General features: G+C 40.5%; 1 protein-coding gene across 3 annotated transcripts in view; it reads right to left on the reverse strand.

Moving 5' to 3' along the window:
- SETBP1 (SET binding protein 1) overlaps positions 1-27132 on the reverse strand; it is a 243012-nt gene that overhangs the window by 184435 nt on the left and 31445 nt on the right. For 2 of the 3 annotated variants that reach the window (XM_015887216.2, XM_015887214.2), the window contains one exon: positions 23848-23931. The exons of the other annotated variant lie outside the window; for it this stretch is intronic. In XM_015887216.2, the coding sequence (XP_015742702.1) occupies positions 23848-23931 (84 nt within the window). The remainder of the gene's footprint in view (positions 1-23847; positions 23932-27132) is intronic. 3 annotated transcript variants of the gene reach the window in all.

The raw sequence follows: 27132 nt of genomic DNA on the forward strand, positions 1-27132 counted from the left end.
TGGAAACATCAGAATTCACCTTGCAAACGTGATGCTTGCTCTCTATAAAAAATGGAGACAAAGAGCTCAAAAGTGTTGCTGTTTTAGGCTTGTTGAAGGCTTGCACTCAAGACAGAGAAGCTTGCCTTGCCCTCTCCTCCTATTATCTCCAGGAGCTCTGATAGAGAGAAGCTACCTCTAGTGCATCTGACTTTTTCTGCATACCTGGCATGATCCCATTTCTGGGATCAGCCATGTTGCACCTTTCCAGTCCAAAGCTCAGAATTCAGCACTTCTCACTAACTTCTCCTCAAAAGCCATGTCATCAACCAGCTGGTCCATGGGCATGCCTGTTGGAGATGCAAGAAACTCCAAAAGACCCATCAGAGGGTCTTTTAGCAGATGGGATGGTGATAGGAATTATTGACACAGAACTGCAAGGTGAAGACAATCTCATCTAGATCAGTTCAGAAAATGAAATCAATTCACACATATCAAAATGATTTCTTTAGAAACACATTATCATTGGAGAAAACCCCTTATATGTAGATACTCTCTTGAGGAGACAATCAGCTTTAAAATATGAAGCCTGTAATCTTGTTTCTGGCAATCTATTCAGTTTTTTTCCAAAATGGATGCTTGGAGATGTGGAAATTCTGGGAACTGTATCCTACTGTGTAGTGGCACTGAATAGATCACACGGATACCATAAGGAATGTGAACAAGAAAAATGAGTTTATTTTCTAATCCTTCAAGAAATACAAGATTTCCAGGTTTAAAAATTAAGGGGCCAAGCAGGTAATGTTTGCATAGAGAAAAGCAATAGCATGGAATGGAATAGAAACTCTACTTTCTTTATTCAGGTAAGAGCCTCATTAAAAATCAATAGGCTTAATTTATCCCTGATAACATTCTGTTGAAGTCTGTACATTTACCCTAGGGATTAATTTAGCCTAATGGGTCCTCATGCACAAACAACATAGGCAAGGTTTAGTTCTTGGAAGTTACAGCAAAGCAAATGCTGCTATAGGGCTTGATCCTAGCACCTGCTAATACAGACCAAGCTGAACCATCTGATAGGCTCAGAGCCCCTGAACTATGTACAAACACAGCTTGTGGTGGATAAATAATTTATGGCCAATTATACGTCACTATGAATGATTTTATTTATTTTTTTAACTGATGCTGCTAATCATAAAAATTAGAGGATGGAGATCAATTTGTGTATTTCAAAGAAAAAAAGAGGCACGTGATCTTCCATCCCTTGTGGACCCTGGTAAAAGTGAGTCATCCTGACCTATGGTGATCTTTGCAAGGAGGTATTTTTCTCCACTCCTATGAAATGAATGTTCACTTTGCAAGATTCAGCACTTGGGAAAAAAAGAAGATCTGAACGCTAAAGAGCCTGGCTTCACTGAGAATACTTGCAGTGAATTAGTGTACCTCAGGTGTCAACATACAGGCCAGTGAATTAAATTAAGCTCTTTGCTTCTGTTCTAATGTAGCAGAACTAATGCAGTCACAGCTCAGCATTGCAGCTTCTTAAATGTGGGCACTGCAGCCACAGGGAAGGGAACCTGGTTTTCTGTCCCCAAGGGACATGGTTGGAGTCAGCAAGCCACCCTGAGGAGTGTGACATAATGTCTGAAGAATGGGAAGGAAGGGGACTAGGCAGCAAAGACATCTTCAGTTCCAGTCTCAATACCATTAGGGGGGAAATCAAGCTGAGTGGCTTTTAAACAGACTCAGGAAGCATCATGCTAGGACACCAAAAAATCCCCAACAGCAATAAAATCCCAAGTGTGCAGCAGTAACCCTTTCACTTTTACTTCCCCAGGCAGCAAAATGCAGTGCTTGCAGGTCCAGAGAAAACTCAGGAAAACCTTTCTCCATAGAGTTGAAGTTGCTACAATGACAACCAAGCAACGTTAAGCTTTGGTAAATGAAAACAAGCCATAGTGAACTGCTGGTGGCAGCACTGTGGAAACATTTCTGCTAGAAGAGGGTAAAAAGAAGAAAAGAAAAGAAGAGAAAAGAAAAAGAAAAAGAAAAAGAAAGAAAAAGAAAGAAAAGAAAGAAAAGAAAAGAAAAGAAAAGAAAAGAAAGAAAAGAAAAGAAAAGAAAAAAAGAAAGAAAAGAAAAGAAAAGAAAAGAAAAGAAAAGAAAAGAAAGAAAAGAAAGAAAAAGAAAAAAAAAAGGAGGAGGGGGGGGGGGGAAGAAAGGAAAGGACTGTTTCTGAAGACTTGGTGTTCTCATACATTTTGTTCATTTTGTTCTTCTCTGACTGTCTCTTTCACCTCCCCGCTCCCACCCCTCCCATCACTCCGGCTGCACAGTAGCAAGCAGGGTAAATATTAACCCTGATAGGAAATGATTAATGAATTATCAATTGCAATCAGGTTGCATAATGCAAACAGTAAGAGGGTAAGGAAAAGTACTGGCAGGTTTGACTATATTGTTATGTTAGAGAGAAGGTGGAAGTAGAAGGCAAGTTAGAAGGCTGGCTTGTCTGCAGCAGATCCTGAAATATATCCCATAATATGATGACCATGCTGGGCAGATCTTTGTTCAGGGAAACATAAAACTTCATGTAAAACTCTGTGGTTTATCTGCATGCACAGTTCTTAAGACAAAACATACAAAATCCCTTTTTGCCCATGTAAATTAAAGGTTACAACGCAAAACCAGTCTGTTACTACATATGCTTGAAGCAAAGTAGGCGCAGGCCTTCCAGGGCAGAAGGTTCCTAATCCTTCCACATTTGATGTCTCCAGATTGTTAATGAATAAACAAACATTCTCAAGCTTTTTTTCGTGAAGTGGATATTTTCACCAGTAACAGCCAAGCCTTATAATTCATAGAGTCACCCTAACAAGTTCCTCCAGTGGTCAGCTGAAGCAAAATGGTGATGAGGTCAATATTTTCAAACGGAGCTGCCTAAAATATCCAGCAAGGTTCATAATAATTGAGACAACCACTAATTTGGATCGCTCCATTGGTGTGTAACTACATGAATTGAAGCTTTCTTGTTTGAAAACTTTGGCCTAAACCATTTGCTTGTGGTTAAAGAGCAGGTAACAAGTAGACCTGCTAGTTTTCAGTCCTAACCACTAGAAACAAGGCAGGGTAAATGACTGTAAAAAAAAAAAAGCTTGCAGATACATCTCTGTGAGAGGAGACTGCTTGGTGGTGAAGAGCTGGGATCGATGCTGAAGGTGATCCTATGAATGTGGAAATCCATCTGTGGTTGAGGTATTTCCTGCTGAGGCTGTGAAAGGGATCAGCTCTGCCTGGCCTTTCTTGCTCCCTCTGGAAACACAAGTACCAGTAGCTCAGTCCCTGACGTTCTTTGCATTTGGACACGGATGACATTGAGTGGCGTATCTCTAACAGCTCTTGCTTTTCTAGTTACACATTAATGTTTAACGAGATCAGCCTGCAGTTGCTTGTTAGTGTGCAGCGCTCCAGCTAATTAATACATCACCAGGAGTGCTGGCCTGCAAAAGGAGAGCAAGCAAGCACATTCCAGAGGCATTTATCAGCCTTCAGAAGAAAATAAAAATACGGAAATATGGGTAAAAGGTTCTTCAAAGAGGTTGGGGGTAGAGGGGGGGAAAGGAATCAAGTCCGCTGAGTGTTTGTGCAGAAATGCTCAGCTGAGTTTCTATGAAGGGGACAAACATTGTGCAAACATCTTCCTGATAAAACAGTGTCTGAGAGGCAGCTCAAGTGTCATGAAAACACATCATCCCTGACAGCCACACATGTTTTCCTGGCATGAAGAAACAAACAAACCTCCTTCTACCCTGTCCCTCTACCTCCTCTTGCCTCCTGCACCAGCACATCAGGGAAGCCTCACAGCACCTGGCTTAGCTCTGCTCCATCATGCTTTGCTGTTTTAGCTGTTACCTGCTCAGCACTTGGGCAAACAAGGGAAGGAGGCTGTGCCACCTACCGCAGGCTGCCCAGGATGTATGCATGACATGACACCTCCTTAGATACTGAAGCTCATGATTTTCAGGCTTGTCCTTTCCTTACAATCTGCATGACTTCCCAAGGCAGATATTCGGGTAGCACAAACTCGTACTTCTAAGAGCTGACTGATATGAGCACAGTTCTTCTCCCTGTACAGCACAGCATCTGACAGTCGCACACCTACCCAGTGAGATTTTTAAAAGGAATGTGCAGTGTTGCTAATTGTCACAAATATAATGGGATTTCCCTGATTTTTCAGTTTACTGTTTCTACACGCCCACTGACTGCATTAAGTGATAAATTCCCAGCCTTGCTGGGGGAGATAAAATCTTTAAAATATGACTCCATTATTTTCTAGCATTTCAGAATCCATCAGGAAATAATGAAAGACCTTTTTGTTTCCTTTCATTTCCAATTTCAGCTTGATTTTGAAGCCAGTGAAGAATGTTTGGGGCCACTGGGTGGAAACATTTTAATAATTATGGGTCATTCCTACTGCAAATAGTATCATAGAGACTTGTGCTCGTTTTTAACATAAAATAAATAAATAAATAAATAAAAACGTAATTGTATCATTTAATTGGAAAAAGCAGTCACGTAGGGGACACATATTTGCACGTGACACAAAAAGGAACAGGAAGGGACATGAGAATCACTTAGTATAGAAATTCATGGTTTAATTTTTAGACACTGATTCTTGGGATTGTTATAATGAAGCAGAGAAATGGCCCAATATGTTTCTCAAGGAACCAGTAAGAGGATCCAACTTTTATAAGGAATGTGTTTTGCAATTGCCAGCATGGAAGTGATAGTCACTTGGTGATGAATCACACCCGCTCTAGGAATAAGGATCATACCTACCAGTACAGTTAAAACTGGAATTGCGAAGTCTACCAAAGTAAAAGAATTTGAAGACTGTGCACCTGGTACACTAAAGAAACTGAATTAGCATCTAAATCATACAAAATTTATATGGCTTATTTAATGGTCCTATTTATATGGCTTCTGACTTTCAGAGAGCTTATATGTATATTCTCATCACTCATTGATGACAATGCATGCACTTAAAGGAAAAGAAAAAAAAGAGGGATAAAAAATAAAGACAACACAGCAGATCATAACACTCTTAAGAATCAAAAGAGCTGACTATGCTGGTCCCTAAACAAAACTCGGCCTGTACAAACCAACCATCATCCTTCCACTCCAAGATCCAGCTGAGTGCTAAGTGAATAATGTAGGCAGGAGGTAAAAATTCAAATGTTGATCCTCAAGCAAACTGAAATGAATCAGCAAAGTTGAGAACTTTGGCACAGCAAGAAAGAAAGCTTTTCATTGCTGCACACTGAATCTGCAGAGACTAAATGGAAACAGTTCTCTGCCCACATTTTTCTACTGGGTAAATGACAGCTGATGCAGGACAGTTTACTACTATTGCTGGAGATGAGGTGAGAGAGGGAAAAAAGTGCACTGTACAACAGGGAACAGCTGAGAATTGTGTTTTAAGGATTAATGGGTCTTTCCAGTATGAGGTATGATCTTTACTGAAGCTATGCCTTGAGTACCCTTGCAGTAGCAGCAAATACAGTACTGGAAGAAGGGAATTCCAACAGGGGAGAAGACATTCATTAAAATAATAAGGCCAACTCTGCTATTTAAGAGAAAAATCTAAATCCATTCCCCTTTCATTTCACACATTTTTTCACACAGAGGGCGGTGACACACTGGAACATATTGCCCAAGGAGGCTGCGGATGCTCCATCCCTGGAGGCATTCAAGACCAGGCTGGATGTGGCTCTGGGCAGCCTGGTCTGGTGGTTGGTGACCCTGCATATAGCAGGGGGGTTGAAACCAGATGATCTTCATGGTCCTTTTCAACCCAGGCCATTCTATGATTCTATGTTCTCATATTCACATTCATTTGTGTATGCAAATACATTCAGATATATATGCAAATTTTATTTTCAATAGCAGTATCATCCAAATTACTAGAATAACTATTATCTATTATCATGATAGCCAATAGTTTTTTCCTGGCACCAGTTTCCAGTAAAGTTACATCACCTCCACTTTTGGATGAGCTAATTGAGAGACAAGCTCCAGGATGACCTCGCAAAGCTGGAGATTAGGAATTCAGACATGATTTTTGGTGAACCAAGAAAGACTTGATTAAGCTGGGAAAAAGCCTGGTGTATAATCTTGAGTACATGAGGAGAAATGAAAATGAGTATGAAATAAATCTCTGTTATGAAGGAGGAAACTTAAGGGCCCTATTTCAACTGAGAAGCTACTGTAGTAGGTCTTGAAGAAACACAGGTGAAGATTGTTGAAGGAGCTGGAGGTTAGAAATGCTAATTCACTGTTCTCTGACTTCTAGGACTATGTGTTAGCAAATGCCATGAGTACAGGATCAGAGACAACATCCCAGCTGAAGTAAAAATGTGGGTAACAGCAATACTAAGATGCTGCTATTCAGCCATTGAGTGCCTCTGGAGCTACCATACCCATCCATGTGGCTAGCAAATTGCTTTTTTGGCAATTAATTAATTACCAGCATCTGGCAAAAGACAGGAAGACAATTCACTCTCAAAGAAAATTCTCCTGAATGCCTGCTTTCCTAGTTTCCTGAAAGCTCTGGGGAAATAAATAAATAAATAAATAAATAAATAAATAAAGGAAAACCTAAGTATTTATCTAGCAGTATTTCACTTGGACCTGGGATTATAAGTGAACTCCACAATACATGAGGGCAAAGCTATCAAACCTGCTGATATCCTCACCTTGCAGCTTGTTTGATGCCTTCCCTGTACATTTATTTTCTGGGATATTTCTGTTAATGGAAATAAGGCTGGACTGCCAGCATGTGGGTATATATATTTAATCGCAGAAGTTCCTCTCTCTTTTAAGGGCTCTTGTATCCTAGTGTAATTGGAATAGTTTGAGTATTTTATGGATTAAACTAAGGGAGAACAAAAAGAAGAAGCCACCTTCCAAAGTGATAAAGAACAACAAGGTTTTAGTGGCACACTGAAAATGACCCTCCTCTGAAATGAACTTGGCGAGAGTCAGATGTGCAACCAGGGAACCCTCAGCTCAAACACTGCGTGTTGCTACAGCCCAAACAACTGCACCAGGGACTTATCCTGGGAAGTGACAGGCAACCTCAGCTATAACAGGGGTCATCATCTCCATCTAAATGCTTTCTTTGAAATATATCTGCAGGGGAATAAAAACAGGATGGCAAACCATTCAAGACTAAATACTCTGACATATCCTGCAATACCCTTTGCACTCTCTTTTTGACTGCAGGAAAAGCTGGGAAGCTGAGTAGCAGCTCCGTTTCCGCTCCCTTTTCACCTCCCTTCAAGAAGAGCGACTTTTAACCTTATTATTTATATTACCCCTTGCATCTGCAATTAGGCACTGCACAAACACGCGATCAGAGGGAAGTACCTGCCCCAAGAATCCCAGAGATGGACAGAGACAAGGGAATCATTAGACTGGGAGATAAACCATCTGCCCAGCTGTCCCCAACCTCAGCTCGGTGACACTAACCCCTTCCCGTGGTGACACATAGCTGTGGCATATGCCTGTTTCCCCACTGATGACAACATCTGCCCATCTGGCTTCTCAAGCAAGGGAGGTCAAGCACGGAGGGAGTGATTGCATCCCTATCTGCGTCCCTTTCTGCCAGGATGGAGGCAATTAGCCATAGTCATTAGGGGTGCCTCCTTGCCTTCGTTAGGGCTGTCCTCCCTCCGATGAAGCCTGTCCTGGGGACAGTGGGCAGGCTCTGTTCATCAGGGTCTTATCAGGGCCAGCTGGCTCTGTGGGGGGCTCAATAAAGCAAAGACCAAATCTAACACAAGAGGTAGCTTTAATAATAATAATTACTATTACTATTTTAAACTAGTATTATTTCCCATCCAATTTTTCCCTTTACAGGTATCTATACTGTCCTGGAGGAATCTGCAGGCTGAAAATCTTTCATTCACCTGCATCTAGAAAGAAGCAAGATGTTCATTTTCTTCCTCTTTTCTCAGAGTTAATGAGATCTTTTAAACACAAAAGACTGGAAATTCACACCTCGCATCCCAAGTACATCTGGATTCACAAAAAATTCTTAGGTTTCCTGTCACTTGCTGAATATAAACAAAGCCCACGAACAATCACTACCTCCCTGGAAACTATGAAAAAAAAAAGAGCAAAAACTAGCATTGAAGACCTTTGGATAGCATACACGTGTGCGCACACACATTCCAAACTTGCTTGTGAGTCAGACCCTACATTGGAATGTGTAATACAAGCACATCAGCTGCCTATACCACTAATCTAAGGAAAAGGTCACAGAAAGGTATGTATCCAGCATTAGCTTTGAAATACTCTGTAAGAACAATGCACTGTGGTGTTTGTATTTTTATTTTTTTTTCCTTTCTGTTGTTTTCCCATGCTTTTCTGTGGCCTTTTCATGTCCATGCCATATAGGGATACAAACTGAATTGTCACTGGTACTGAAACCCACATTCATCATCCGCCTCTGAGCAATCAGGGAGAAGGAAAGATGTGATTTTTGGGACAGTGGATGAGGAATCCTGTGCTTAATTTCTTTGTGAAAGTGGAAGGCAAACAGTAATCTTTCTAATTCACATGTTGATAGCAAAACATTAAACATCTCAACCATGAGAAGAAAGTAGTGAAGTCACAGGAATTACTCTGTGAATTTTTCTCAAAAAGGATTCCTTCTCTACCCCTATTATTATTTTTTGGTGGTAGATTATTTTCTAATAGGATTAACGTTACTCTCTTGGCTTCTGTGTAAATGGGTGATTTCACCTTGCCATAAGCTTTTTCAGCTGGAACAGAGAAATGAGACTTCCTTAAATTCCTGAAGGTTTATTATTGTTGTAATAACAATAACAATAATAATATTTCTAAAACCTTCTGTATTTTTCCATAGAGACATTCATATTGACATCCTTTGTGATGAAATGTTCTTGATAAGGGCTGTCCCAAATGCAACCAAAATTCTAGGAAAATGTCCTGAGAGATCATATTGATCCACAAAGCTCTTGCCTTTACATATGTGTATACATACATACATACATACATACATACATACATATATATATATATATGTATGTATGTATGTATATATAAATAACAGACCCAAACTTAAGGCTCAACGGTGCCAGAAACCTGCTCAGATTGGCTAGCCAACACATCCCCCACCTCCTTCTTCTCATTTCTGCACAACAAACCTGTCCTCTTTCTTTTCCCTCCTGTCCTGTTGTCAAGAGTGTTGCCTTTTGTGCCCTAACGACACAAGAAATAGCTTAGTTTCAACGCCACAACAAAGGTAGAAGAGTCCTTCAGGCTGAAAGCTAAGATAAGAAAAGAGACTTATTCCAGCAAGTTAAAGTGCAGCTCTTCCAGGGGAGGAAGGTCATTTGCACGCCATTTGGGAGCGCTGGGAGAGATGCCCCTATTCTTCCCCTGTCCCTACTTTCCAGTCTGGAGTGAACTTGGGGCTGAAGAGGGAAGTCTAAATTACACTCTGAGCACATTACTGCTCTGTGCACATTGCTATATGCCATCAGAATAAACCTGACAGCACTTTGAAGTCTGTAAACCGATTCCTAGGTAACTGCTTAGACTTTCTCCCCTTCCCATGCCCCAAACAGCTTTTCATTTGATGTTCTGGCACAGAGCTAATCTGAGAAAGGATCAGAAACTCGAAGCTATTGACAGTAGTGACAGGACTGTCTCAGTGTGACAGCTGATTGAGCCCGTCTCGCATTTCCCTGACAAACTCAATTGCTCCAGTAAATCGAGTGAAAGTCAATACAGGCAGCTCCTCTCTGGCCTCATGTGTGTGTCCCCTCTTCCAGCCCTTGTGGGGCCCTGTGGCTACAGCACCTTTCAGGACTCAGACAGAGCTACATCTCTTCCTGCAGTGGCAACAGGACACTGGCAGCAACACACTCACCTTGCTGATTTAAAGCTTACTTTCTCTTACCACTGCCCCTTCATCATCACTGTTTTTTGTTGTTTCTTCCCTTTCCCACCCAACAGAGACATGAAAACTAGTTTCATCCTAAATACTCAGCCCAGGCAGCATTCAGGGTGCAAGAGTGCAGTGCCTGAGCAGCCAGCTGGCCCCAAGCAGTGTCCATGTGGCAGTGCTCTTTAGGGTAAGAAAAGGAAATGCAGCTTTGTTTCTGGTGCAAATCAGAAATAAAAGCAGGCCATGAGAAGCAAAACCTTACAGAAGAAAAGCTGGTTAGAGGAAAGTGTCAGGCTTGTTGCAGATGGCAACCTTGTGTTGGCGGTGAGTAACCAGGCAATTAACTCAGTGACTTAACAGGCTTTTTCCATATTTTAATTGTGAAGCAGGCAACCCCCCCCGTTCTGCACAGGGTGTCTGTGGCTCAGAGCAAGTAAACCACAAAGCAGACCAAGCAACATACGCAGAGAACCTGAAATTGTGCAGAAAGCAGGGCAGGGATAAGGGCTACATGACGAGAAACGTATGCAGGCTACTGCTTGCAAATGGAAATCAAATAGGTTGCCATTACCAATAATGAAGTGTGAGGTTGGCGTGGTTTCTGTCTCTCAGATTTCAACACGGTTTATTTTTATAGAGGCGGCTTCCTTGTGCAAAGTGTTGGCAAACACAGTGCTGGCAGGGAGGAGATGGGGGGAGCGAGAACGGGGTGTCTTGTGGAGAGTGCAGGAGCCTATCGCACCTGCTGGGGTGCAGCAGTGAGTGGAAGAGTGAGAGCTCCAGGAGAGAAAAGTGAAATTTCATAGAGACAAATGGCCAAGCTATTAATCTTCTTGATGAGACAAGTGAGGGAAGAGGTAGGAGCAAAGGGAGGGGAAAACAGTGCTGAGCAGGTATCAGGTGCTGAGAGGGCAAAGGTTAAAGACAGCAAGCTGAAAGACGTGCATATGAAATAACAGGCTCTCTGCCACATGGAGTTGAACTCATACGAACGAGTAATACAGGACACCCCTCCTAAGTATATTCCTTTATCCCCAAATTCTTGGATCACATCAAGCATTGCCTCCACTTACCCGACCCAACAAACAGCAAAGAATACAAAAGCCACACAGTCCCTCCTGCCTTAAAAGAAATGAACTTAAACATTACTACACCTCCACCCCAAAGTTATGCTCCAGTGCCAGGATCAACACATAGCTGGGCTGCCAGCCCTGCTCCCATTGCTGCTGCCTGGCAGCTCAACACCTTGGGGCTGAAGCATCCTGCATGCTTCCCTCCCTCCCGGGTCTGTGTGAACACGTGTGCTCCCAACCAAATGACCTCATCTGGACTGGATTGAGCCTTCCGAGTCAAAATAAATACAGCACATTGGAACTGGCACGAATTTTCAAAGGTTTGAGTTGGGTCCCTCTCAATTTTCACTCAGCACTTTATCCATTTTGTCTGCTACAAAATGGGAGCATTTTATATTCCCAGCTCCGATACATATTTTATGAACCTTCAGAATAGCTGCCTCCTGTGCAGTTAATATTTTGGTTCCAAAGTTAACTGGTAACACATATTAATAGATCGAGCATGGAAAAAAAAAAAAAAAAAAAAAAAAAAAAAAAAGCAGGTGAGAAATTCTGGGGGAAGAAAAACAGCAGCAATGTTTGGAATGGCTCTGCAGCCAAGACAGCAAACCTGGTCTTTTTTAATGGGACCACCCAAGTCAGCAAGACCTAAAGCTCTTACTCACATGTGCAATGTTCAGTGCAGCGTAATTCAAAGTCCAGAGGGGAGTTAGGAAAAGTAACGTTGGGGTTTAATAAGAGCTTAACAGATGAGAGAAAGTAGTGGGTTCCCACCAGAGTTCATTCTCAAACTTGCCAGGAGAATTTCATGTGATCTTGAGTCCAGTTCAGTAAATGCAGGAGCAGGGAGATGGTGCTGCTGGAACAAGCTGGCACTGCCTGGGCTTGCCAAAAGTCAACTTTTGTTCATCAGGTTCTCCTGCATATTCTATTAGGGGACTTTGCTGCAGGTAACACCACCTTCTCCTGTAATCACACTCTGAACTTCCAAACACACACACAGAACATAAAAAGAAAACCTCTTCTGAAGGCAGACTGTGCTAGTTTCTCCAAAAGAACAGAAAGCCTTCCTTATTTTGAAGTCATCAGTTAGTTGAATAGCAGTCCTTTATGTGTTATGAAAAGTTCAGCTGAGCTGGTTGAGTCAGATCAAAAGTTCATTTCCAGGTCACAATTATAAACATTACTGTTTGAAAAAAACTGCATTTATTATGCTGTAAGTGCCATGATAACACAAACCGAGAAGTAATAAATGCAAGAGAAGTTTAGAAAGCCACCTAAATTAGAAGTAGACAGAGATACAACAGATCACCCAACAACCAGAAAACTGAGTTCTTAGTTTAGCATCCCTATTGCTTTCTCCTCTGTAGCTGAAACGTGCCTATCAGCAAAAGCCTGTCATTAGATCTAGTGATGGCATCTAGCAGAACGGAGCAATAATCACACGCAGGATTGGCTGTATCAGTAGCCTTTCACTCTGGGATTACGCTGCTTGTATTCTAGCCTCTAGGAAAGAGGATGATTGATGTATAACAGCAGAGGAGAGAGAAGGGTGACAAACAGGAGGGGGAGAGTAAAGCAAAATCTGATGAAACATTTAAGCCCTAAAACTTCTGTGGGGATATGATCCTACCCTGCAGTGTTGTTTGTTTATTTATTTATTTATTTTGGCCACATAATTAAATAGAAGGACTTTTCCTGGTGTCACTGCAGGCCACAGAGGATAAATCCAAATGACAGGGCTTAAGTTATGAATATGGGGAATTAGAGATGAGAAGCAAAGCAGCTTATAATGACTCTCCCATTTGCTCTTCGGAATACAATCTTCAGTATTGATTTTGAAATACCCTGTCTTCATCCTAGCAGCTTCACGAAAATGAAGCTTGAGAGTTTTGTCACCCTGCGGCCTCTTCAGCATTATTTGATAATGATAAAAACAGAATATAAAAGCTTTTGCAGGCTGTTATTCATCACAATTCATCCTCTTGTTTTCCAGATACAACCGCTGACCTCTAGGGAGGGTGCTGAGAGACACTTCAGTTGACTTCCTTATGAATGAAGCTGTGGTTCAACTCAGAGCCTCCATCTCCTAAAATAGGGGAGGGAGGTATGAACCTTCGCACATTTATCAACTCATATGAAGTCAAACCTTAGGAGTGCCCTACAAAGTTACCTACAACAGATCTCATCTTTCAGCACACGGGAACACAGAGTCCATGGAAAGTGTCTTGCAGTTTCTTGTCGTCTTGTTGACACAGATACTCCAGAGCCTTAGGCAAATTACTGAATTCTCAGCCCATAGCACCTACAGACAACACAGGTGTCTGCAACCAAATGGAAACTCTTACATCATCGCATCATCACATGTTTTACAATATGATAAGTAAATGATCAGGCAGCCCAGCACACGATGAGAAGGCTGTTGAGTTAAAACAGTTAATTTTACCATCTTTCCTGACCACATCCTTGGGGTATGGAAATCACACTTCATTCTCAGTTCCAAAACATTTGAGCTCTCTACAAAGGGCTTGATGCCAACTACTAAAATATTCACAGGGGGTGTCTTTGGAAGGACAAAACATGGAGCCTCATCCCTCATAGCTTCACCCTGTTTGCTCAGTGCCTTGCAGGTAGAGATTAAGCCACTGCAGCAACAGATTGAAATAACTCCCCTGTCAAATAACTCACTTCTTTGAACAAATACGATTAAGAGGGAAAATTAAAGTGAAATAACTTGGCTAAGTTTGTAGAATAGATCAGCAGATATCTCAGAAGGAGAGCTGATTTCCTGGTCATCTACACCAATATTCAGCTGTCAGACTGATTCTGATGCCCTCCAAAAATGCCTAAGTATTTGAAGGACAATTTGGTTTCCTGCAGCATTTCATTTCCCTCTCCTTTTGTTTTTCTCCAGCAAAAGAAAAGCCATTAATATTTGATAATTCCTGCATGTAATATACAGTTCTTGAAATGGTTTTGCACATTACAGCCTCCAGTTGTAGACTAAACTGATGACACTTAAAATGTGCTGATGAGCCATAGCAGAACAATCCCATTACACTGCTTTAGTAATGTTATGTTAGTTAAGGTTATGTTGACTGGTTTTGAGGGTTTATAACCCAGCTGTGAATACATTCTCCAGGCAGGAACCAGTTGCAGGAGGATTAACTCCTGCAAGTCATATGGCTTCCCCCACACGCTTTTCAGATCAGATTTTTGTCTGGACCATTTAGAGATATAATATTAAAAAAAAATAAAAATAAAGACTAAAACTCCTTTGTGCTTAGATGTTATTAGGAACCACACTATGTTTCAAGCCAGTGTTAACCTATCTTAGACAAGTTTTACACCACTCTAATTTCTGGTTGCTCCGCAGTCCTTAACACAAAGGATATCCATGCTGTTATCCTGGATCTACAAAGAGAGATGAGGTCTTACAGCAATTAAATAATATCTGGTTGTGTTGGAGCCCCATGGCAGAGGGACTGAAGTATCTCTCTAAAGTAAGCTGAACCAATAGACATAGAACACTGTGAGTAACTTCAGCATGGACTGCATAGGTGACAGTGGAATGCTATGGAGGGGAGGGCAGAGTGAATGGCTAACCCTTGTGCCTGCAACACACACTCAGTCAAACTGAAACCTGTGTGTATTACACATTGCATGCACTTGTGCCACTTGGTAAGTAAAATGCAGTGATTGCCAACAACAGTCTCTCAGTCCACCTACACTTGTGTGCCTGTGAAGATGCATTTTCTTAGATAGATATTAAAGTTGAACTTGTATTATTTTATAAAATAATAAGTTAATACATCCACTGTGGAAGAAACATCCAGAATACTCATGCAGTGCTGACAAATTTTGTAACTTTTAACATCTCAAAAACTTCTCAAAAATATTAGAATAACATACAATGTGTTTTGAATTAGTTTTGCAGTATGAATCTGGGCAATGTTTCACAGAAAAACAAGGTCAAATACACCACTAGTTGTATGTTTTTATTGTCCTTTAATACATATAGCATATATATAAGATATACATATTATATAAACAAACATATCTATAATGTGTATATCATATATATTAGCATATATGTATACATTCACACATACGTATGCACACATATATATACATTACACAGACACAGGTATATACACAGATATATACATTAACTGTATTATATATTTTATGGGTGTTGCAAGACAATTTACCTTCACTTGTATCCCAGGCAGACCAAAAAGTTGAATGCCAAGATCTAAACCCAACATAAACGTACACATTAAGCTGCTGCCCTCTGTCACCATCCAGACTTGTATGCTCAAACAAGAAACTCACTAAATGAAACATAACAAAAAGTGTAAACATATAAACAACAAAAGACTATTTTAGATGGAACAATGCAAAAAATGTTCCTATTAGCATAGTCAACTCAACAACAAAACTTGCCCCCATCAGAAACTCAGGAAAAACCACTACCTGAGCTGCTAGAAAGGTATCTCAAATGGGTGTCCTTTTTGTGAATAACCAAAGCAAAGACTAAATATTGGCTGAATGCAGAACCACCACACTGGGTGCAATTCCAGAGAATCATAGAATCATAGAATTACCCAGGTTGGAAAAGATCTTGAAGATCAAGTCCAACTACAGCCTAACCTAACCATAATACCCTAACTCTAACAACCTTCTATATGATTATAGATATGATATATCATATAAATCATCCTTGATATGATTTAGCAGAATATATATCCTTGAGCACCACATCCAAACAGCTCTTAAACACATCCAGGGACAGTGACTCAACCACCTCCCTGGGGAACCTATTCCAGTGCTTTACTACCCTTTCTGTAAATAAATATAAAGAGAACTGACTTACTGAGATTTAGGACCTCAACTTCATCTTGTCTTGATACTGAATCCGATACAATGCAAGTAAAAAAGTGGGTGCAAACTGACACAGTTCTGCTTGGGTAACATTCTGTGCCCATGCCAAGATGAGTGTGAAGTTCTCAACAAAGATAAAGGCATGACAGGTCCTTCTCCCCTTCTGCTATCTGCCACCTGACACCAAGCTTTTGCATTTTCCTTGTATCTCACAGCTCTGAGCAGCTCTACGCAGGCCGTTTAGTTTGCACAAACTTCCAAGAAGATGAGATCTGGATTCACATGGCATCTGTCATCTAAGAGATGACTGACTTACAATGACCCTGCCATTCTGTCTTCATGTGTTGGCATCCATTAAGGATGCATCCAGAGTGAAGTATGGGAATATGGTCTTGACAATCAAATGGACTAGTCCAAATCTTCAACTATTCCTTTCCCACATTCATCCACACCTTTTCCACATTCACCTACATCTTTTCTGTGCCCCGATTGTATCTACTCTTAACTCCTAACAGGAGGCATACATTGGAACACTTGGAGGGGTTTAACATTGCAGTTTGCCACTTCTGACTCTCCCTGTCTGTCTGTATAGAGAGGGATCAATGACAGCAACAAAACAGTTATTAATGCTCTCTCAGATTGCAAACCTGAAATGACATGAAACAGCATTTTCTTCAGCTCCTTTAGTTCTCTTTTAGCACACTCCTGCATGTTTGCGTTCGACAAGTATAAATGACCCTTTCAAATTCCAGGATTTGAAGCTGACGATGACAATTGATAACACCAATTTTTTTCACGTGTGAAGTACTTCATTCAGAGGGCTCTCAAATTGCTTTTCAAAGCTGTACAGCTTCCCTTCAACCACCAGTGAAATGACCCTACCTCCGAGGTGGAACAAGGACCCATCAATGCAGTCCACACCAATTTAGGGTAGGAAGTAAAGAATAATGTATTTCACTGCAGGCACAGGGTCAAGTCAGGTTGGAAAATACATTTCTTGCATTAGAACCTGGACAAATCCTTGTTGCCAGAATTCGCACACTCCAGTTTGGGAGGAAAAAATGACATGGGATCGTCACTCGCCAGAAAAGGTCAGAACCCTACATTTTACATCTTGAGCAGGGGCAGGATACTGTGTAAGAGTGAACTGTCTAAGAAGAAGGAAAAACAAAAACAAAACAAAAATCACAACGATTTGCTGTCAGACATTTCTGGAGCCTTTCCTGTAAAAGTGCACTATGAGGTGGAGTATTTTGGGTTTTTTTTGTTTTGTTTTGTTTTTTTCTGTCCCCCCCTCTCCTTTCCTGTAGAAAGGAAAGGTTCTATTGAACTTCAGTCTACACTGTGCTACACTTTACAGGAAGCCAAACCCATTTTTGAAATGAATATGAACTGTAAGAGGAGACCATGAGGTGGGAAACTCTTGAACTTAGTACAAAACTATTCACAAAATGAGTGAGAAAAGGAAATAGGTAATTATATAAGGTCATTTAGAAATGTCAGCTTGCCAAAGGCATTGTACAAAGGGAGGTGTAACCTGCTTCAACCCAGGGCTGTTACAGCTGAACTTGTAAAGGATATCCACAGACTCAACCTCTTTTGTTCAGAGGTTTACTACTGGGAAGTTTTTTTTCTATAACACCATCCCTCCAAAACTTACATGAAACTGAAGAATGGGGACCTATCCACCCAACTTCCATTGCTCAACTGCTTCTGGTTCACACAAGAGATGTATGAAACAAGAAAACCACCCAAGTTGCCAGGAACATAAGTGATAAACACTGAATTCAGCAATTTCTAAATGGCAACTGCTCTGGGAATTGAGGATGTCCAAAGAAATTGTGTCTGGTGAGTCTCATTCAAATACCTGTTGTTCCCAAGCAGACTGGAAGTAATAGATTGGAAGTTATAAAAATAATAAAAATAATCTCTGTTTCAATTTTCTACAATATTTTGATTCATCACATGAAATCTTTTTCTGTCTGCAGCATTGTCAGTGTCTAGAAAATTGTGACAGGTGAATGGAAAAAGCAAAGTCTTTCTACCTTGCTGAGACCAACACTCATGTCATTGGGGGTAAAATAAAACAACTAATGTGGTGCCAGGAGCAAGATGCAGTGATTATGTGAATGAGTGTTTTGGAAATTAAAAGAATAATAGCGGGGTGAGTGTAATAACTGAGCTTTGAGAATTGCTTTTTGTTTGTACCAGTGCCAATTGGGATGTGTTTATCAGTAATGTTACCTGTAAATTGCTTCTTTAAGATCTCAGGGGACTGAATGACCTCAGAAGTTCCCTATGGTCCCATGTTCCTTATATGATCACCTAGCCTGTTTCATTCAGTGAACTCCGAAATATGTTTAAGGACGCTTTACTGCTGGGGAACCTCAGACAATTCATGTCCTCTCTTCGTATTTTACTTCTTGTTTTATCGCTTTGTAACCCACACGGAATCCAATGAATTTTCACACTGAGATTAAATCCCTGCCACAAACAGCAGATGCAGAAATATATTCACTCCCCCAATTCTCTCCTTCTGCTTTCTTCCACCCGTGTATTTCCAACAGCTAGCCAATTCTTTCGTTTATTTTTATTGCTCTGATTTCTTTCAGCAGTAAGAAACATTAAACATGGGGGTGTTATCCAGACTTGCTCAGATGGAGTGTGGCTGCAGAAGCCTTTGCACTCCCTCATTTCGTGCTTCAGTGCATTTCTTGTTGACAAGTGGAAGAATGCAAGGCAGATGAAGCCAAGGCAGATTCCCGAAATCTGGTCTCAGCCCTCTGCTATGCCCTCAACAGACACTGCAGCACCAGCTGCCAAAGGAACTTAGCTCCAACACAGTTCAGGTCAGGCCAGTCAGCTATTTAAAGAATTGGGTTTATTTGTATACTTTTTACCCTTCTCTCCTCCTGTCAAGCTCCCCACCCCCATGCTTTTTTTTTAAGGTGAGAAACTACCAGTAGCCCTAGCACATACAATTCTGTTTAGGTTTATTAAGTAATTTATACTGGACACTTTGTCTTTGGTGTTATTTTTATTTTTCAGTAAATTCCTCCAACCATTATACAGTGCAACTCCCAGAACAACTGGGAGTACATAGAGATCATAAGAGTATGGCAAGTTTGTTCCATGTCACCACTGCTACCTCTAGGTATCAAAGAGATTGAAAGATTTAAAAATGTTACTTCCTTTGCTCTCTTCTAAAGGCTTTTGCCTGATTTTAGAAATTAAAGCACATTTTGGGGAACAGGGAGTTGGGAAGATGAACAATTTCAATACAGTATCTCAACCATTACATTTTTGCTGAAATTGTGATGACATCTATCAATAGCAGTGCTTTACTTTATTAAATGGAACTTGTAGTGACAGGAAACCCAAAATAAATAGAAGTTTAATTACTGTCTGCTGTCAGCAGATCTCTGTTTTTGCAGTCAGTCTGAAGGTATATGCACCTATCCATAAAACTATATGTGTATGAACATCTACATATATACTCTCTCTATATATAGGCCTGCAATCCCCATTCCAGTGACCTGAAGAAAGAAGTAGTCCTCTTCATATCTTCAATCAAAAAGTGAACACTGCTACATACTTCACCTTCAACAGTGTGATGTTTCTTCAAGGAATATAAAAGTCCTTGAAAGTGTTGAGGATCTGGGGGTCTGCTTGGGATAACTGCAGTCCCAGTAATCTCAGGCTATCATCTCCACTCCTAGCTGTTGAAACCTGCTGCAGCCACTAGATTACACATTAAAATTTTAACCTTGTAATTAACTGGATGGGTCAGGCCTCTACATACATTAGGTTGCATTGGGATCCACACAAATTTAAATAATAAGAAGAAGAAAAAGAAGAAGAATAAAAATGAATAAATCAAAGTGAAATAATAACAATAATAAAACCACACCTGGTTATTTTGTCCATGAATTCAACCTTTGGAAGGAGACAAACTCTTAGAAGGCCTCAGGGGGAGGGAGAATGCTCAGATGAGGCTGAAGGAGCCCACAGGGGAAACTGCCCGTTTCATTTCTGGAATGTGAACCGTGTGTCTATTTTTGATTTTGAACTGAGTTCCTCTGCCTTCTGCCAGAAGTCCTCAGCCCTGCGCTGGTGCAATGAGAGCAGTGGCCCAACCACCCCATAATAGCTATTACTTCTTAATAAAGAACAGCACTTAGTCAAGGGATGAGGTTACTGTCAGAGAGGTCATGATTAATAATGATTAATCTGATCCTTGCCAACATGATCTGGATCTACAATTCACTAAATAATTACTTTGCAGCATAGATACCATTTCCAGAGGAGGCATACATTTGTCGTATTAAAACTAAAAACAAACGCATGGAAAGATGTACGGGACCTGAATTTTCAATAACACTTGAACTCACATGAGCCGCCAGAAAAGATGAAAACAAAAATAAAAATCAAAGGATAAGAGTTATGATGATGTGCCTATCTTTTGGGTGAGGCAGAGAAAAACAAACTAAACTAATCTCCACAAGGCAAAGCTGTATTTCTTGAGAGCAAGGAGCTCTTTGCTACTTCTGGTTCTCAACTTTATGCATACCCTTAATGCTAATGCTATTTGTCATCCCACACAATTTGCCCCTGTTTTTAAATGACATTTTTCTTCCTCAAAACGTATAAAACAGCTGAAATCACTCAGCGGGAACGGTTTTTCTTGCTTTATGTCAATATACCATTTAGCACAAGGAAACCCTAACCCAGGATTGCCATTCTTATGCAATAATGCTCCTCAAATAATAAGCAATAGCATAATAATTTATAGAGAGGCATAAATTACTGGGAAACAAATGATCACCCTGAAGAGCCTATATGAACCTTACAATTACTGTAGGATGTTTGTGGTGCAGAGATTTGGTCTTGGCCTTGAAGCACAGATGAGTTTCACTCCCACAGTGCACACAAACAACTAGAAATGGCGCCAGTGGCAGTCAAGGACACTGACGCTTTGCTGCCAAGAAATAGCTCTATTTTGAGACTGCTCTCAGTCATCCCATTCTACCAACCCAAAGCTTCAAGACCATCCATGGCACAGAAGGAAGATGGTGGATGGGAAGTATAGCCAGCTGTACTTCCTTGGAAGTTATCAAATACTTGGTGGGGTTCAACTCGCATTGCTTACTATTTTCCCTCAGCATGTAGGTTTGATTTAGACTGGGAGGCCAAAAAATATAGACCACAGGTCCCTCTCCTGCTTAAATGAAAATTTAACATGGCAGTTGGTTTCCTTGTGATTGTTATTAAGTCTCATCCCCATGAGAGTCAGTTTGGACCTCCACACTCAACAGTGAGATGGTCAAAATTAATCCATTGGTGATTTTCATTACGGAAAACACTGTAGAGACAAAGACCTTTGGATGTCAGAGCCTGGAAAAGAGACTATATGTCAAGAAGGTAAAGGTGCCCTGCCTTCCAGAGACACATTGGAGTACATTAAATCCTTAGCAACAGAGTCACAATTTGGTCAAGCTGGAGATTTTCAGTGGTGGAGTATAGCATGTTTGTGACCTTTCCAAAGTATGAAATATATATGTATTAAAAACATACAATTTTTGCTTACACTCAAGCAGATTAAAAAAATAATTATAATAATAGTAAAAAAAAATTGCATTTTCACATAGTTACAATGGCCTTAATAGGAAATGCAAAGAAAGTGAAGGGAAAAAAAAAAAAAAAAGAAGAAGAAAAAAAGGCCTGTAGATGAAGGTACATCTTTAAAATCTCAGATTGGGGGCAGGGAGGAAAAGACCTCAGCAAACAAAACTAAATCCAATGCAGTGTTTTCCCCCTTCACAAAGTGAAACAAGCTGTTCCTAAAATAATGCTTCCTTGGTTTTCTGGCAATTAGTGTCCTGAAGGATTAGCCTACAACTGTCGGCAAGTGTTTGCCTTTCCCAGCCAATGTCACCATAGAAGTCTGCTTTTACTTACAAGGCCCAGGGGATAATTTATAAGCTGAGCTGAGGTCCTGCATTCACAGACAAATGTGCCACCCTACCACCCGCCCTTCTGTATGAACTTCCTCCCTGTCTACCTCCTGTCCCCTGAAATCCTCACAGGGGCACAACAGATGCACTTTCCAGACTGAATCGAGTGCTTGCCCAAAATTTTTTGTTGATACAGAAAAAAAAAAAAAAAAAAAAAAAAGAAAAAGGAAGAAATCCTGAGGTGCTCAACACAGCACTAGTTATCAAAAATTAAATTTCAGAAAATAACCAAGGTAAAAGACTAATTTATTGCTGTCGTATAAAACATTTAATAGCCTTGGATTGTTTTGTTTTTTCCTTCCAAAAGCTACTGCTTTTGGTATCTCTACATTTTTAACTTTATCTCTTTTTTTTTTGTATCTCTACATTTTAAGTATTGTAATAAATGAATTTTTGTTCCAACACAGAGTTTGTTAGAGATGGTGTTTTGTGAACCATTCCTCTGCAGTCAAGATGTTCTCTCTCCATTTTAATTTCCACTGCAAGAGGTCTGACCCTGCTCCATCCTTGTTGTAAATCAAGAGCTATTTAACTTGTGTACATCAAAATACAAGAGTAAAATTCACTGAAGTGTTTCATTTCTATTTTTCTCTTGCTGTGATAGAACTTCAACATGAGAAAATTAAACCTGTATTTGTGAGAATGGAAAGTTATTCTTCAAAGAGAGGTCGCATAAATCTTTGTCTCAATCACAATCTGATAGTATAATACAGGACTATGATGTTGTCATTTAATAATATTAAAAACAAACAAACAAACAAAAAGACACAATAACTTAATCCTACAAAGCACTTGTGAGAACAGTGGACCTCCCAACACAGCCCACCACAGCACAGACAGATCTGATCTCAGAACTTCTCTGGGAAGCTCCAAAATATTGTTATTAATTATGCTGATGAACACGCATGTTGAAAATGAAATTATTTTCCTCCTGAGAACTCAGCCCGTCTTCCACATCTGGGATCTGGAGATCCCAGACTTTTTCTTCATACTGAATCTCCTGCTGATGTGTATCTGAACATAGGTGTTCACAAGCTGCACTGGACAGCAATCAGGCAGTTGTTTGATATTTCAGATCAACAGCTTCTCTCTATTGCAGAGAATATTGCATAACCCACTATCTATTAAAACACATCTACTCAAGCCAGATTCCACTTCCTCTTTGGAACAAATGATCTCTAGATTCAGACATCTCTATAGTTGGAAGGACAGAAGGCAACATAAACCAAAAATTTTTTCAGGAACAAGCTCAGCTGGTCAGAATAAGTGCAAAATGGTAGGAATAAGCCATTTTCTGGCGTTCAGAGCACAGCCCCCCTTCCCTGCAGTTGCTGTATACTACCAGTAGTCCCACTGGTGTCAGTTTGACAGATTTTAGAATAAGGGGCCATTCAATCCAGGTAATGGATATTGAAACCTGGCCACCAGTTTTCAGTTTGTGAACAAGTCTATCATGACTAACTTCAGTCCTTATTGAATGTTCTTCTACTGGTGTCACTTCAGAACAAAATCATGAAGCAAATGGCACATTTCTTTTTAATGACTGCATATCCACGCAGCTACAGTTAAGAGAATAAAGGTTGGGTGCATTTAGCCAGCAAGAAAGAAGTGTAATAGTCTTTAAGAAAAGCATTGCCTTGAGTGGATTATTAAAAAGAACCAGAATTCATGAGTAAATAAGCCAGATGGGAGTAAGTCAGGCTGAGACATTCACAACTCTTAGTGCAATAAATCCCTGCTCTTGCTTGAAAGTGATTTCTACAAATAACAAATGCAAAAACATTAATGTGGTATCACTGCTGGCCATGATAAAGATTCTATTTGTGTCCAGAAACCCTGCTATGTAGCTACACAGTTTAAATCAATCAAACATTAACACATTCTGTTATTTCTTCTCCAGTTAAAGTACATATCAACTGACCTGATCTGAGTCTTTCATCTGAGCATTTTTCCCTTTTCTGCAACCACAGCTCATGAGCAGTTTTGCATCTCCAATGACTTTTCCCTACAAAAGAAAAGGCAAGAAAAACACCATCACAATCTGAACAAAGACCAAGTTGTTTGTATTTAAGACCAGAGACAGGGAAAGAGAGGGTATTAGGGAAACCTGTGGACTCATCCTTCAATCCTTCATTGCTTTGAGATGCTCTTCCATTAAGAAGTAGCTCCCAAGCTACTAAGGAGACTTCTCCAGGGACCATTTTTACCACATCAGTTAAGTCACACAGGGGCACAAGGAAACCACAGTGTATGGAAAAAAATAACAGTGGGAACATGAGCAAACCAAAGTGAAAAAGAACAGGTTATTTCAACCCAGTGCTATTTCAACCCAGAGATTTTCATACAAGTACATGAGTAGGAAGAAAACCATCAACCTCATGATGCACAATTAGCAGGAGTGACTTGAGGTAAAGCTCCTAGTCAGCACTCACATTCACCATTATCAAATTAGCATAACCAGCTTCTGCAAAATACAGGCCTACAGGCATAACTTACCCACATCTAGACAACTGGTCCATACAACTAATAACAAATCCTTGCCAGGACTTCAACAGCTCAACTTCACCCAACACCACAGTCCACTAGAATAAACTCTGCAACAGCAATAGTATGCTGGGTCCAATGAAGATTTCAAGAGGAACAACTTCCTCACCTTTCCTGTGCCTACAGAGACCAGTTTTAAGCTGAGTTCAGCCAACTCCGTTTCATTGACAACCCATCAGGCTGACTGAGCAACAGCGTTCTCATGTTAACCTAGTTCTTTTTTAGGGATAATCTGAATCACTTTTGTTCTTTACCAAAGCTTTTTAATTTTTATCAGAACTTGATAATATCAAAATCTTCATAAATCCCCATGGTAGAAACGGGTTGGGATTCTAGGTTTGGTCACAACGATGATTAAGTTCAAACAAAAACATAATTGAGATCCCATGAGCACATAATATTTACGTGCTTTAAAATTTATTGTCTGCATCTGGAAAACAAGTACTCTCAGAATCAGATAAGCAAGAGGGGGGAAATCTGCTCATATGTAGCCATACCACAACATTAAAGCAGTTGATGAGTTTAGCCAAGTGGAAGTGCTCTACACTAAATGATGAGGAAGAAAAAGGGCATGATTAAAAGGAATTGCAGCCATTGCTCACTGTCAGGGCACAGCAGAGAGCTGACCCTTGGTGGCAAGAATTACAAACAGGCCAATAAACTTCAGGTCACCTTGGGAGAGTTTGCAAGCTGCCAGGTGTGCTAAGGTCTCTCTCCTGGTGACCCCAGCATCTCACCAGTCTCAGGAAGATCCAATAATGTGCAAAAAATTATCCTTCCACCTCCTCTCTGCAAAATAGACACTGAAACAGGGGACACTGAAAAGGTCATACCTAGAACTTCAGTAATTCAATCTGTAATATCTTAAATTCATAAAAGTATTCCCCAGAAGGAAATGATTAAAATGACTAAAAAGTAAAGTACTTGCATTAAGTTATTATGTGGAAATGAGAGCACAAAGAACAGGGAGATGATAATATTCCTAAGCAAAGGCAACCTTCTAGATACCAAAAGTACATAAGGCAAGTTAGAAATACAGGAGGGCCTAGGGGAGAGCCCATATTTCCTAATAGATGGCTAAGACACCTCAGGGTGCCTATAACAGTAACACACCTGTGTTTAGGCAGCCAGATCCATACATCACTTGTGGCCGGTCACTTTATTTCAGCGCTCACAAAAAGCCATTACCACAAGATAAGAAGTTCCAGCACTTTAAACACCACAAACCAAGGAAAAAGTTCAATTTTTAGATCCTTCTCTGGCTTATAGGATGCAGTCCCAGACAAACAACCTCATAATAAGCTATGTCAGTGTTCTTGTGTAAGCCTGGAAGTATCAAAGAAATGATGGCGAATCATAATCACACGGACAATCAAGAACAGAAGGAAGATATTACTCCAAAACTTGATAGCATTTTGATAGCATAATGCAAGAATGCAAAGGCTATTCCATTCCTATTAAAAAGTAAACATAAACAATACACTGCTTGAATGATCTTATCTCCTTCCTTCTCCAGCTGCTGATGTACCTCTTTTAATGGGTACCACCTCAACTAGCTACTGCCTTCACCTTTTTAGGAAGGCTCTTTATGAGCCAATATTTAATCTGGGGATAGGTGTCTAACATTAGGCAGTTAAGTTGAAAGGCAAAGGAGAAAAAAAGAAAAAAAAAAAAAAAAAGAAAAAGAAAAAAGCATATGGACAACATTTGCAGCCAGTCGCAACTCCATTTAAGAGCAGATGGAGGCCTTGTCATTCAGGAGTTTCCTCACATACACCAGGCAGTTCAGTGGGGATAGGGAAAGGGGCTTCTGTTTGGCTGCTTCTGTCTGGAACCAGATTAGAAGAAAGCATGCTTGCAGCAGCACGTGCCTTGTGTTATATTAAACATCCATATGCAACTTCAGCTTTTATTCAGCGATCTGAAACAGAGCCCTCCAGGGTGCTAAGGGTCAGCGAGTTTTTGTTTGTTTATTTCTGTGTTATTTTACAGTTTGTAGTGCCCAAGGAGTTTGTTAAGAAATTAAAACACCTCGCCAGGGCTATCCTGCCATGGTTGTTGCCTCCTAATCTATCCCTCTCTGCTCCATCCAGCAGGGCAGTCCTGCACTCCTGATGTTTGAATGGGAAGGGAAAGAGTTTTATCTTGATGGTGCTACAGACATTTGCTCTTAATTTATGAAACTTCATTCCATGTTTCATAGCCTTTTAATAACAGGTTTGGGGAGGAGCACTGCGATCTTGGAATCTCACAGATGTGCTGCTACTAAGTGTTGCTGTGCTTCTTGCCCTCAATGTGATGATGTGGCTTAGAAGCAGGTAGGCACAATCATTTCCAATGGAGGAGCTTGCTTTGGCTTCCACTGGCTCCCACACCCCACCAGACTTCCCCTTCCCAAGGCAAGGAGCAAGAAGGTTCGTTAGTGAGCATAGAAGAGGAAAGCAAAATTGTTTCATTATTGTACATGTTGTATCCCTGCCACTTGGTGAGTCCCACTGGGTTCACCAACTTCATCACACCACAGGCTCCGGCAGTTGGCCAAAGTTTTCAAGGGGAAAAAAAAAAAAAAAAAAAAAAAGAATAATAATTATAACAGGCTTAATTATCGCAGCTTCATGGGTGACTCGTCACTAGTTTTAGAAACCTGTGGTCAAGAAACACT

This window comes from Coturnix japonica, chromosome Z (genome assembly GCF_001577835.2).
Source record: "Coturnix japonica isolate 7356 chromosome Z, Coturnix japonica 2.1, whole genome shotgun sequence".
NCBI lineage: Eukaryota > Metazoa > Chordata > Aves > Galliformes > Phasianidae > Coturnix > Coturnix japonica.